Source organism: Strongyloides ratti, scaffold srae_chrx_scaffold0000004 (assembly GCF_001040885.1).
Source record: "Strongyloides ratti genome assembly S_ratti_ED321, scaffold srae_chrx_scaffold0000004".
NCBI classification, from domain to species: Eukaryota; Metazoa; Nematoda; class Chromadorea; order Rhabditida; family Strongyloididae; genus Strongyloides; species Strongyloides ratti.
The window spans coordinates 294345-308106 of NW_020171512.1; the positions used below are offsets into that span (position 1 = coordinate 294345).

Sequence of the window (13762 nt, forward strand, 5' to 3'; positions counted from 1 at the left end):
CAAAATATATAATTTTTTTTATTTGTCTAGATACAATTAATTAATATATGTTAAGAATAGTACATACTAAATTATCATTTAAATCCTTACTCAAAAGAAATTTAATATTTTAATTAATTCATATTTTTCATAAGTAAAATATTGTTGTATTTAAATAAAATAACATTGATTATTTTATGTTATTCTATATAATGATTTATATCAAAGTATTATTTCCAACTATTTCATTGGATATATGTAATTAGATATTGGTTCATATTCAGAATACCCGTCTTTTATGAAAAATAAAATGTCATTAAAACCAAATGTATAATTTTGATTGTAATTAAAAAATTGAAATTTGATATAGCCAAGAATCTTTTGTTAAAGAAATTAGTTGTTATAATACAATATTTTGATATAAAATTTTGTAGTAGACAAAATGTATAATGTAATAAATGTTGCGAAATGCATATTGTAAAATTAATTATAATAATAATTGTTAGCTTTTTTTAAAAAAAATTTATTTTTTTTTATTTATGATGTGTCCTAACGTGTGGTTTAATATTACCATAATACCTTAATAAAAAGTTTCTGACTTGTCTTCTACTAAAATTACCACCAGAATGACATGTTGGACATAAAAATAATGGAGGAAATTGATATTTTAAAAAGTTTGGATCTTCTGTTGGATCATTATGAAGTCTATTATTAACAATATTATGAGCTCTCCATAAATACATCATTATATCATGTTTATGTCGTATCTAAAAATATTATAATTAGAAAATGAAAAAAAAAATTTTTTTAATAATCAAGTATTAATTTAAAGTAATTTTTAGAATAGTAAATAACATTAACAAAGACTATTTACATTATTATTATAAGTCAAAAAAAAATATATATATATAGATATATTTATATTCTTTAAAAGAATGTTGAAAATAAATTGAATTTTCAATTAACGTATTTACTTAAAATAAATATTTCTAAACTTAAAATATGTAAATAAATATAAATGATTGTGTTTTTAAAAGTTATATATATCTATAAAAAAAAAAACTTACCCGACGCTCATTCATTGGAAATAGGGTAGTTGTCATATGCATAAAATGGTTTCTACAATGTAAACAACCGAAAAAACTACTAACCCATCCTTGAATATCTTTTAATGGTTTTAAAACATCAATTGCTCCTTCTTTTACAGTATCTAAATATGTATGAACTGTTAATGTATGGAATGTTGTCCATAAACCACATGTATATCCTCTATATTGTGGTTCACTACCAGCACAATGTTGCCAACTTGAATTTTGTGGAAAAGGATAAGCATATAATCTTTCAATACTTTCAAATTGATTTTTCCAATCTTGTATTGGAAGTAATCCATTATTAACACGTACAGATAAAAATTCATTTAAATGTTTAAAAATTAATTTTGCTCTTTCAGAATTTTTAAGTATTGATGAAACTGATCTACGTTGTCTTTTAATAGCACTATGAAATGTTAATACAGGATAATGCTAAAAATATAATATATATATATAATTAATTTTTTTAACTTACTTGTGAAAGAAGATTAACAAAATTATATAAATTTGTTAAATTAGCACCTTGAATATAACTATCAGTTCTTAAAACTTCATCATATAATGCCATACGTACTGCTTTTAACATATCAGTTTCAGAAGCATAATAAAGTGGTTTACATAATTCTGGTGTACGACTACAATTTCTTCCAATTTTTTTTGGTGGAACAGTTGTTGTTGTTAATTCTTGATAAGGTATTTGTGATATATGTTGAGGTGATGTTAATGTTAAAATATCATATATAGTATTTGGAGTATAATTATCCATAAATATAGCTTGTTGGCGTTCTCTTTTAAATACAACAACATATGGAAATGATGTAATACCTAATTGTGTTACAAGTGGTGAATTAGATAATGCACGTCTAACACCAATTTTATTACGATATTTATATAAATCTAAGATAAATTGTGGTGATATTGTATCAAAATGTTCAAAAATAATTACAAGATATTCAGCAGATATTGGTATACCATACCATAAATCATTAAATTGTGTTGCTGGTGTTATATCAAGATAATTAAAATTTGGCCAATTTAAATATTGAACATGTTGTTGTTCATTTAATATTTTACTTGATAACATACGTCTTAAACTTTGTGTTGAATGTTCTGGTTGTAATAATATACCATCTTTATAATTTCTTGATGATCTTGGAAAATATTTAACCATTGGATAATGATCAACATTATTATTACGGCATTCATGAGAATTATATGGATCAGCACAATTCATTGCACCAACAACAACAATATCACTCCAATCTTTAACACTATTAGAAAATTCTTTATAATATGGGGCAAATGCTCTACAATGTCCACACCAATCTGCATAAAATTCAACAATATATGCTTTTTCATTTTGATTAAGAACAGTATGTGCAAATGTTTCTTGATCTAAATGCATTATATGATCTACATTTGGTTTGTATAATAAAGCATTATTTCCTTTTGGTATATACCCATAATAGCTTTTACTTGCATTTATTAATGAATTGTTAATTATATATAGTAAACTAATAGTCAAAATATAATAATAATTCATTTTTAACATTAATATGACCTATAAAATAATATATTTATTTTTAAAAAAAAGATATATATTTAAATATTTGTAGACATAATAATAATGCGTAAGAAGTATTTGAAAAATAATTTTTTATTGTAAGAAACGTCTATTAAATACAAAAGATGGATAATTGTTTGAATTAGTAATGGGGAAGTAAAGTTGAAGAATTAACAAAAATTATTATTTAGTTTATAAATTTTACTAGATTTAAAATAGCGATAATGTTTTTTTTTTTAATAAATGTACACTATATTTTATTTTAAAATATTAATAATAGCATAAGATTTTTGTAATGTTTAAACATTTAAGTTTAAAATAATTTAATATCAAATATATTTATATATATATATTCATGATAATATAACTTTATTAATGTTAATAAATAAAAACTTTTTTTAAATTATACTTTAAAAAGTTTCAAGTTCAATGTTTGATTCTAGACATAATTATTGTAAATTTTATTTCTAGTTATTTGTTACGCAAGAATTTATTAAAACTTAGTCTACTACTACTATCAATGTATATAATATTAGCTTTATAAAAATTATTGCATATTGTGAACTTTCTTAATTATTTATTTGTTGATTGTCTTTTTATTATAATAGTTAAAGAATTTTAAAGTATACCCCAAATTAATATAATTAAGATTAAATTTTTAAAAACTTAAATTTAATTAAAACTTTTAGTTAAAACGTTATTATTTAAATAAAATATAAAAACAGGATCATCATAGTTACCTTCCTACCATTAAATAGTAAAAAGTTATTTCTAGTACGTTAGATGAATCATGTTTATTTATTAACATGATAAGTTATACTTAAAAAGTTAACAAAATTTTTTAAAAGTACTACATAGTTAAGAAGATATTAATTAAAAAAAAATTTTTTTTTTATTACAAGTCTATATTATTATTATAAATTATTTACACAATTATTTTTATAATTACTTTTTTTTTTGTTCTTGAAATGTTTTTTTTTATAATTTATATAATAAAAAAGAGACATATAAATTTAAAGAAAAAAAATATATAAAAGATTATAGTATAATAAGAAGAAAAAATAAAAAATTACGTGATAATTCATTATTAAATTTTAAGTCACATATAATTTGAAGTTTTCTAAAAATTTTAAATAACTACTCTGATACATAAAATAAATTTATATATATTTTTTTTTATTTTATCTAATTGCAAAATAGTTCAATAATAATATATTGCTTAATAAATCAAATAAAAATATTTTTGAATAAATTTTAATACATATAATTTATATATATATGTGAATATTTGCACACATTATAAATGTATTTTTTAACATATAAAATATTTGTTTTGAAATATTATTCTAAAATGAAAAATTTTTGATAATTAAATAATAAAGTTGAAATATACGAAAGCTTCTACCTTATTACATATGGTATTTTGATAACATAAATTTATACTTTTTTTTAACATAATGAAATAAAATATATAATGATATTTCAAAACAAACATTAATCTTTAAAATTTTAAGTAAAGAATTAAACCACAACCAATTGGATTAAAAAATTGATAATATTTGTTAAAAAAAAAGTATAATAAATCAAACAGTTAACAAAAAAAGTTTATATAATATTTTTATTATTATTTTTGTTAAATTCTTTCATGTCAAAATAAAACAATATTTTTAATATTTGGCGCCTACAATAAAAAAAAATATAATAAATTACTAAAAAAATATAATAAAACGGAAAGAATAATGAAAGCAAGTGATAAATTAAAAGTATTCCAAATGTTCAACGCCTACTGTGTATACATTAAAAGAAATCTACAGATAATCAAAAATAAATTTTAAGTTAAATTATTTTGTTTTGAATTAAAATGTTTGTCAAGAGTTTATGGCGCCACTCGTATATATATATATATTTTTTTTAATTTAAAATTTACCTATAAGATAAAAGAAATAAAATCTCTTGAATAATCATCTGTTTGAAACTGTTATCGTTTATTAGTAGGATATATGTGTCGTGTGACTTTCAATTTTTTTAATGATCAAAAAATTTTGTTAAGATGAAACTTGTTAAAGAATTAAATGATTCAATGAATGGTTAAATTTTAAATAAGAATACATTATAAAATTGCATAATAAGTTAGTTTCCTATCTTAATTCAAACTATTATTCAATATTGACTTTAGTATTATTGCTTGAACAGAAAGAAAGAATTAGAGTAAAGAAGAAACTTAATAGTACTTGTAAATGACGCCAGTCAGGTAAAATGGTAACAATTATAAATAATACTACAAAATTAGTTATTTGCCGGACAGAAATTATATTAATTTAATAAAAAAAAATTTTTTTTTAATAATAATAATGAGAGTAAAATTAAAAAGTAAAAAATTATTAACATATAAAATAATAAATAGTAAGAATAAATAATTATAATAAAAATTACTACAATTTATATTGATATTTTATTAAAACATAAAAATTTACATCCTTAATAGTTTTCACTTTTAATTAATTTTTTGACATTTTATCATTTAAAATCAAACTATTTCATTAAATAAAAATTATAATAGAAATTTAGAATTTTTTTAGGAAAGTTATATAAATAATCTTTACATGCAATTTTTATATCTTCCAAAATTTTAGACGAAGAAGTAGATTTTAACCGGTTGTCATCAAGCTCCAGCTTAGTTAATAAATTGTAAATACTAAGATCAAACAATTTGATACCCTAATTAAACAAAACTACAAATTTTACAAGAACAATGAAATAAAATATTAATTATTTGATTTGATTTACAATGATTATCTGGTATATAATTAATCAAATGAATCGAATGTTGCAAAACGAGTCAACTATTTGTAGTTATCTTTTATATTTCAAAACAAATAAAATAATGAAAATAAAAAAAACAAATAAAGTTTGAAGTACAATTTTATATATTATTTTACAAAAAAAAATGACTAACCATTAATTTTTAAAATTAATATTTTAAAATAGAAATGACAATGTTATACAATTAAATAAATGGAAAGAAAACTTTCATTGAAAAAATAAAAGATTATAAAATGTTTAAAATAAAATATGAATTTTAATAATGTATAAATCTATAATTTTTTATATTCAAACTTTTTATATTAAAATTTGATATATTTTTTTTAATATTTAAACTTGAAACAGTTAATTTACTTATTTGTGTTTTTCATTTTTATTTTACTAACAGATAAAATATTTAATAAGATTAAACCAGATTAAATTTGCAAAAAAAAATGATATAAAGAGATTAATTCTATTAGTGATACCATTACCAATTAACATTTGATTAATGCTAATATATTGACAAGCATCATTTGATTTTGTACTTTGTTATACCTGAGAATAAATGTATTTAATAATTAACACAATTTACACTGTTAACTAAAAGAAATTTATAAGATTTATAATAGTGATAAAGAATTAAAAATGTCTATTGTTTATGTGAACTCATATTTTAAAAAATTGTTATAAACAATATTAACATTTTTTTATTTGTAATATAATTTCAGAGAAAAACTTGGTAGGTAAAATATATATAAGTTACTTGGTCAAATAATCTTTACAAATTAATTAAATACTCAAAATTTTTTTTTTCTTTAAAAATAAAAGTACACATTATCAAGTTAATGAAAAAAAAAAAAATTTGGTAAAAGATGTTTACATGAACATGATTAGAAAATAAATTTATTTCAAAAAAAAGATTGAATAAAAATGTCCATTATCTTTAATGATGAAAGAAAATAAGATATAAAAACTGGAAAAGAAAAAGTTATGGGATAATTTATATTTTTAATTATTTTTAAGTATTGTTTTTCAAATATAACATAATTGTATAATATTATTATTATGTGATAAAAAGTTTTAAAACTAAATAGAAAAATATAATTATTTCAAAATTTTTCTAAAAATAAATATATATAAAAATAGCATTAAAATTAATAAAAAAAAACAAAAAAATATACAAATTTAAATAAAGTATTAGAAAAAATTTTAAAAGAATTATTTTTAAAGTATTATAATAGAAAACAAATAATCTTCTTAAAAATTAAACATTATTAAAAGATAATATTGACAATTTTTACATTTTTTTTAGAACATTAATAAAAAAAAGGATTATAATGTAATGAACTAGCTAAATTTTACTTATTGAACCTTAACACCTACGCAACAAAATTAACTTTTTATTATTATGATTCTAAAGCGTCAACAATGATACATTAACGCCTATAAATCAAAATAAAATAATTTTAATATATATTTATTTCATGTGTAAAGAATTAAAGATACAAATACATAAAAAATATTAATAAATGATTTTTACTAAAATATTCTTTACATTAACTTTCTAGTTTTTGTTTATACAATTAAAACTTAATAAAAAAATTTTTTAGTATTTTGTATTTGTAAAATATGATAAATTTTTAATAAATTTTTAAATCAAATCAACTAACATTATTTTATATCTATTAATATAACAGATTGAAATAAATGAAATGTATATAATTTAAATGCAAATTAAACTAATTTTAAAAGATTTTAATAAAAATTTAATTTTAAGTAAATTTAGTTAAAAAAATAATGACATTTTTTTATAGTTAAAGAAAAAATATTTTCACACATAAAAATATCATAAAAATTGAATATATTTTTAATTAATTTTAATATAAATAAATATCATCAATATATCGGTTAGATGACAATTAATAAATACAAATTTAAAAGTACAATAACCTATATTTTTTCAATTTAAAATTTTTATTTTATAAAATAGTATAATAAAAATTTAAATCTTTATTGAGCATATTATTATGACTAATTAAATATATATACAAAATTTTGAATGAATACTTTTGAATGCTAGTAGTAATCAGTTTAAAATGTATATCCAATATAAAAGCATGTATTAACTATTGATAAAAATGGTTTTACGATTGACGACAATCATTATATAAAATTTTACCAATAATAAAAAAAAAATATATTTTTATGGTAATAATAACTTAGAAAAAAAATAATAATAAAGTTATGAATACAAGACATAATTAAAAAATATAAAAAAAAAAAACAAAACTACTCTAACAGACTTCTTATTTTTTAATATGTTATTTTTAAAAACAACAACATGATACTTATAATAATTTTTGATACAATCAACTATAGTAACAATTAATCTGATTTTTGAAACATAAAAAAAATCAAGGAGTTATATTAAATAATAATATTTCATAAATTAATTGTTTTGATGTTTGATTACATAAAATTTAAAGAAATATTGTTTTTATTTCTTTTAACTCTTAAAACAAAGTTTACTTAAATTTTACGATGGCTTAATGTATAAATCATTTTAACAAAAAAAAACACCTTTTACATACAAATATTTAGTTTACATATTACTTACCTAAAATAAAAGATAAATTTTTAGATGGAAAAAAAAAATAAAACAATATTTTGTATAAACATATATTTATAAATATTTTAACAAAGTAGTATACGTGACTGATATACTCTGAAGTGTATAATTGTCAATGTTAGTGAAAAAAACAAACTTTTTTTTTTTTAAATTATAAAAATATTTTTATGAATAATATATCCATTTAATGTAAATTTAAAAAGAAAATATTTTTTTTCTTTTTCAAATATTTTTTTTTTTTATAAATAATTAAAATACTATCACATATCTGTTTTAAATAAATGTATTTTATTTAAATATATGTCAAATATTAATTTGATCTTATTACATTTATATGTATAGTTTTTATTTTAAATATTTATATAAAAAAAAAGTTTTTATAAAAAAAAAATAAAAGTTTTAATATTGTATATTTTAACTTTTTGCAAAGAATAATTAAAATTAAAAAATTATCTTTAATTTATCATAATCATAATTATATAATCATTTCATTAAAGTTGTTAAAAAAAATTAATAGGGTCATTGTGAGATTTTATATGATTTAAATGTATATTTATTTCTTAAAGAAATTCTTTTTTAATTGTTCTATTTTATATTTAATGGTTTTTTTTTTAATTCTGGAATATTTTCTGTAACTAATTGTAATACAAATTTTATTATTTATTTAAGATAAAATGGGCATTGTTATATATTGCTAAAAAAAAATTTTTTTTTTTCTATAATTTCTACATTATGTAATAAAATGTATAATTTTTATTAAAAGAATACAAAGTTAAGGGAAACTTAGGTAAAAAAAAATTAGAAATACAATATAATATATGTTTTATAATGATATTAAAGTATGTTATTTAATATAACGTTATGTACTTCTTATCTTTAATAGCAATGTCATTGATTGGAATATCAATTGATAACTAATACTACAAGAATAAGAAGGAAGAATATATTTACTTTTATACATTTAATTCTATTAAATTTATTAAAAACTGGTATAAAATAATATTAGTTTTTCTTTTTTATCACTTTTATACACCCTAAATGGATATTTTAATAAAAATTCTATTTTTCTTTATATTAATAATAAAAAATGACACAATAAATCTTGAATCTAAATATGATTGTTGGGGATATGAAGAAAATTGTCAATTTAATTCAAGTTTTTCATTTAATAAAATAAAATGTAAAAAAAATATTTTGAATGAAGATAAAAATTTGTTTTTTAAACAAGGTGATTTTGGATATATAATACCTCATATATCATCTTTAAAAACAATATGTGATTCCGGAAATCAATATGATGGTTCATTTTTACAATGCTCTGATCATTTACGTTATTGTACAGGAAAAAATATTTTTTTTGATTTGAAAAGTCTTGATTTAAAAACTACCAAAAGGTATATAAAAAATAATTAATGTGTTTTTTTTGTTGTTAAAATAATAGTAAATATATATTTGTTGTGATCATTTTATTTTATATAATAAATATATTTTTTTTTAGATATAAAGAGGATATTATTCATAATGGAGAAGTTGGTGGTAATTGTAAAAGGAAATTTGATAGAAATTTGTTAAAAAAAAGATGTGATCAAAAAGGTTACCTACAAAGTTGGGGACATGAATTAGAGCATTTTGAAAATTATAATAATTTTGAAATAAATAATGATAATTGTGATGTTATATTTGAAAAACCAACAATAATTATAAAATTAGATGCATCTGTTAATATGTATCATCATTTTTGTGATTTTTTGAATCTTTATGCATCACAACATATAAATAAAACTTTTAATTTAGATGTTGAAATTTTATGGTGGGATACATCTGTACAGGGATATGTTGATGAAATATTTGGTGATGTGTGGAAAAGTTTTTCTTATCATAAACCAAAAGAATTGATAAATTATAGAGGTAAAAAATTATGTTTTAAAAATGTTTTATTTCCATTATTGGCAAGACAATTAATGGGATTATTTTATAATACACCAATTATTAATGGTTGTTCTGGAACAGGATTATTTAATTCATTTAATCAATATCTTATTGAAAGATTAAATATATCACAATATGGTCCAAAATTAAATAAATTAAGAGTAACATTTCTTTCAAGATCAACAAATTATAGAAAAATATTAAATGTTGATAAGGTAAGTTAAATAATTTTATATTTTTTTTTATCATAAATGGTATATAATATATTTAATATTAATAATTTATATCCCAGTTTGTACACCAATAGAAGCATTCTCAGTTTCATCATCATTTAATTCTAATCTTCTAACTTGTTTTAATTCAATAGGTACAAGTACAGTTTGATGACCAATTGGTTCACTTATAAAATAACCCCTTCTTACTGTGCCATCCTTTAATTTTTTCATATTATTATATAAATGATATAATAATGTTAAACAAGCTATTGCTTCAATAGGTGATAATAGCATGTGTAAACTGTACATTGCGATTCTTGTATAGGTAACAATTCTATTACTATTAAGCAAATTAGCTTGAGCAAAATTCCATCCCTGATCTCTTATTTGACGGTCTTCATTATAAATAAGATATGCTGTCCAAAAGAATAATATAATAGCTAAAATACTACATAACATTGATGTAAATATTGATATATACATTAAAGAACGACATGGTCTACGAATAATAAAGTATATTAATATAATTCCATTTAATATAAAAATGATACTGAATATCATTGATAAATAGTATGGAGATCCATCATAAAAAAGGCATATTGTTGAAAACATTAATAATTGTATTGCTGTACCAAAAGCGATTAATGATATTGTAAAAAGAGTTTTAACATTAGTTATTAATATTCTATTTGTTAAAATTTGTTCTATCTATAATACATAGAAAAAAAAAATTTATAAAAATTTAATTAATACCTGATAACTTTGTGTCATTCCTGTTCCTCTTGAGGTTTGCGAATCAAACATATTTCCCGCTTGAGCTAAATTTACTGTTGTTTTTATTGTAGATCGTGTAGTTATTGTATCATCTGAATTATCAGTTATCATTGATTCACTATATTGTTGATCATAAATATTTTGTAATCCATATGTATCACGATAATATAATGGTGATGGAAATGATGGTGTACTCTATTAAATTAATATCCAATTTTTTTTATAATTAAATAATAATATTATTACCTTACCTGTTGATTATTTATTGATGATCTATAAGCAATTGGTGGAGTTGACATTTTTATTAGAAAAATATATTATAAAAATTGTTCATTCAATAATTTAAAATAAAAAAAAATTTTACCAAAAAAAAAATTATTAATATAAAAATATTAGGAATATTTTTTATGAAAAATAAAATAATTAGGTAAAAATAATTAGATATAAAACTTTTTTTTTTTAAATGATTTTTAAATTTAGTATGTAATTTACCAATAATATAATTTAAATAGAAAAAAAGACCGATGAAATTTGATTATTACTTATGTCTTTAAATCTTATTATATTTATTCATTTAAATATGATTAAGTAAAAATTTTTAAAAGTTATTATATGAAACAAGACAATTGTTTAATTTTAACGAAAGAGTATTCTTTAATTAAAATGCCAATATTAAAATGTAAAAATATATATATAAAAGTAAGAATAAACCAATGATATATTTTAATTGATTGATTAACATATTACTTCAATATTTATATCTCTAAAACATTTGCCTTCATTGAATAGTGCCAAGTTTTGCAAAATAATTGTCTAGATATAATATGAAGACAATGCAATAAATATATAGTAAATACACTTTTGAAGAATTGAATAATAATAATAGTAATAATTTTTTATTGATATTTTTATTATAAATTTATAAATTACAACTTAAAATAATATAATGATTGTAATAAAAAAAATTTTATTATTTATAAAAAAAATAAAGTTATTTTTAGATAAAAAATATCATTAATATATATTTTATTATTAATCTTTTGATCAGCAGAATAATTATAAGCTGAAATTTAAAAATATATATATTAAAAAAAAATTATTTTAAATATTTTAAAATCTTAAATATGCACATTTTTTTAGCTTATTGAATTATTAAAAAAAAATTTTGGTGAAGAATTAGAAGTTCAATTGGTTGATTATAATTCAAAAATACCATTCTTAAAACAAATTGAAATTTCTCATAATACAGATATATTTATTGGTATTCATGGATCAGGTTTAACACATTTATTATTTTTACCAGATTGGGCAGCTATCTTTGAAATGTCAGTTATAATAAAATATTTTTTTAACTCCTTTTTTTTTAGTTATAATTGTGATGATCCCAATTGTTATTCAGATTTGGCAAGACTAAGAGGAGTAAAATATTTTACCTGGCCAAGGCATTTAATTGAAAAAGGTATAAAACCATTACTTCCTCCAAGAAATCAACCTAAAGACATACCACATAAAAAATTTTTAAATTATAATATTGATGAGGAATTATTTAAGAATGAATTTATAAAAATTAAAGAATATGTTAGAAGGCATCCCTTGTATGTGGAGGAACAACGCAAAATAAGAAGAAGTAATGTTTTAAATAAAAAAAAAGAACTGTAATTATTAACATTTATTCTTTTTAATCATTTTTAAATATCTATAAATCTACTTAAAAGTATTTTTCTACACTAGTTTTATTATTAACTTTTCCTTTATTTTTATAATTTTAGCTTTATTTAATATATGTTTTGTCTTTAATATTTAAAAAAAAAATAAATTGTCAATAACACTATAACTACTTAATTTTATAGAAAAAACTCTTGGTTTATCTTATTTTTCAAATAACTAGAAAAAAATAAAATAAAAAATGTTTTAACTAAAACAATAATTACAAGTACTTTTTTTTAATAACTTGTTATCGTCCATTCACTCATATGTAAATTTTTTTTTTCTTTTTCAATATGTCCGTTTTTTTTTTTAGGTATTTTTAAATTATTATATTTTATACTTTAAATTATATTTAAGTTCTTAGATTTTTTTTTAAATTTATTGCACTATTTAACTATAATTTAATTTAATAATAATTACCAAATTTTTTTTATTTAATTTTCAAATAATTTGTAAAACTTGTCAAATAGTTAAGTTTGTTTTTTTTTATTAATATATTTCATTATATACATTTCACTTGTCTTAAGTGACATAAAGAGATAATTTTGTTAGGTCACAAAGTTACACTCTTTCACTGATTACCTTTCACTTTTACTACTTAACTTTTCTTATTTCGTTAATAGAAGAGTAAAGAAATGGTAAGTTAAGGTAAAAGTATTGTTTGCCTTCCACAGATAGGGACATTGACCACAACTTTTGTATGTATGAAAAATTCGGTAAAGATGCTGGTTACAATGTAAATAAGATGGTTAGTAAATTTAAACAATAAAGAAATAAGAATGATGCTACCATCTAAAAAGTAAAGACAGTATGCTTCCTGTTAAATATTTGAAGCTGTCATTTTTAAACTTCTTTTATTTATTACTTAAAATAAAAGTTTTTTTTTTTTTTACAAAATAAACTTACGTAATGTATATGTGAATTGATGGTCAAATGTCATAAAACTATATAGGAAAAATGACTTATTTTATCCTAAATTATTTGGATTTTAAATTATTAAGATTAGTTTTATTTTTATTAAATACTTTCATATATTATATATTTTTCATTTTTCATTTATTAGACAAAA

The 13762-nt window shown here is 18.5% G+C and overlaps 4 protein-coding genes across 4 annotated transcripts; 2 read left to right on the plus strand and 2 right to left on the minus strand.

The window, feature by feature from the left end:
* Window positions 1-512: 512 nt before the first annotated feature.
* Window positions 513-2475, minus strand: SRAE_X000206400 (Thioredoxin family and Thioredoxin-like fold domain and Thioredoxin domain and ERV/ALR sulfhydryl oxidase domain-containing protein; the record flags this gene model as incomplete). Its single annotated transcript, XM_024643562.1, has 3 exons — window positions 513-746; window positions 1047-1502; window positions 1546-2475. 3 exons carry the CDS (start codon window positions 2473-2475, stop codon window positions 513-515), a joined length of 1620 nt encoding a protein of 539 aa, XP_024499535.1.
* A 6631-nt stretch (window positions 2476-9106) lies between these two features.
* Window positions 9107-10221, plus strand: SRAE_X000206500 (EGF domain-specific O-linked N-acetylglucosamine transferase; the record flags this gene model as incomplete). The annotated part of the gene is made up of 2 exons (XM_024643573.1): window positions 9107-9462; window positions 9567-10221. The coding sequence occupies 2 exons, from the start codon at window positions 9107-9109 to the stop codon at window positions 10219-10221; spliced, it is 1011 nt and encodes a 336-aa protein (XP_024499536.1).
* A 57-nt stretch (window positions 10222-10278) lies between these two features.
* On the minus strand, window positions 10279-11285 carry SRAE_X000206600 (Hypothetical protein; the record flags this gene model as incomplete). The annotated part of the gene is made up of 3 exons (XM_024643585.1): window positions 10279-10920; window positions 10966-11181; window positions 11238-11285. 3 exons carry the CDS (start codon window positions 11283-11285, stop codon window positions 10279-10281), a joined length of 906 nt encoding a protein of 301 aa, XP_024499537.1.
* A 364-nt stretch (window positions 11286-11649) lies between these two features.
* SRAE_X000206700 (EGF domain-specific O-linked N-acetylglucosamine transferase) lies at window positions 11650-12645 on the plus strand (the record flags this gene model as incomplete). The annotated part of the gene is made up of 3 exons (XM_024643596.1): window positions 11650-11685; window positions 12127-12311; window positions 12354-12645. 3 exons carry the CDS (start codon window positions 11650-11652, stop codon window positions 12643-12645), a joined length of 513 nt encoding a protein of 170 aa, XP_024499538.1.
* Window positions 12646-13762: the final 1117 nt, after the last annotated feature.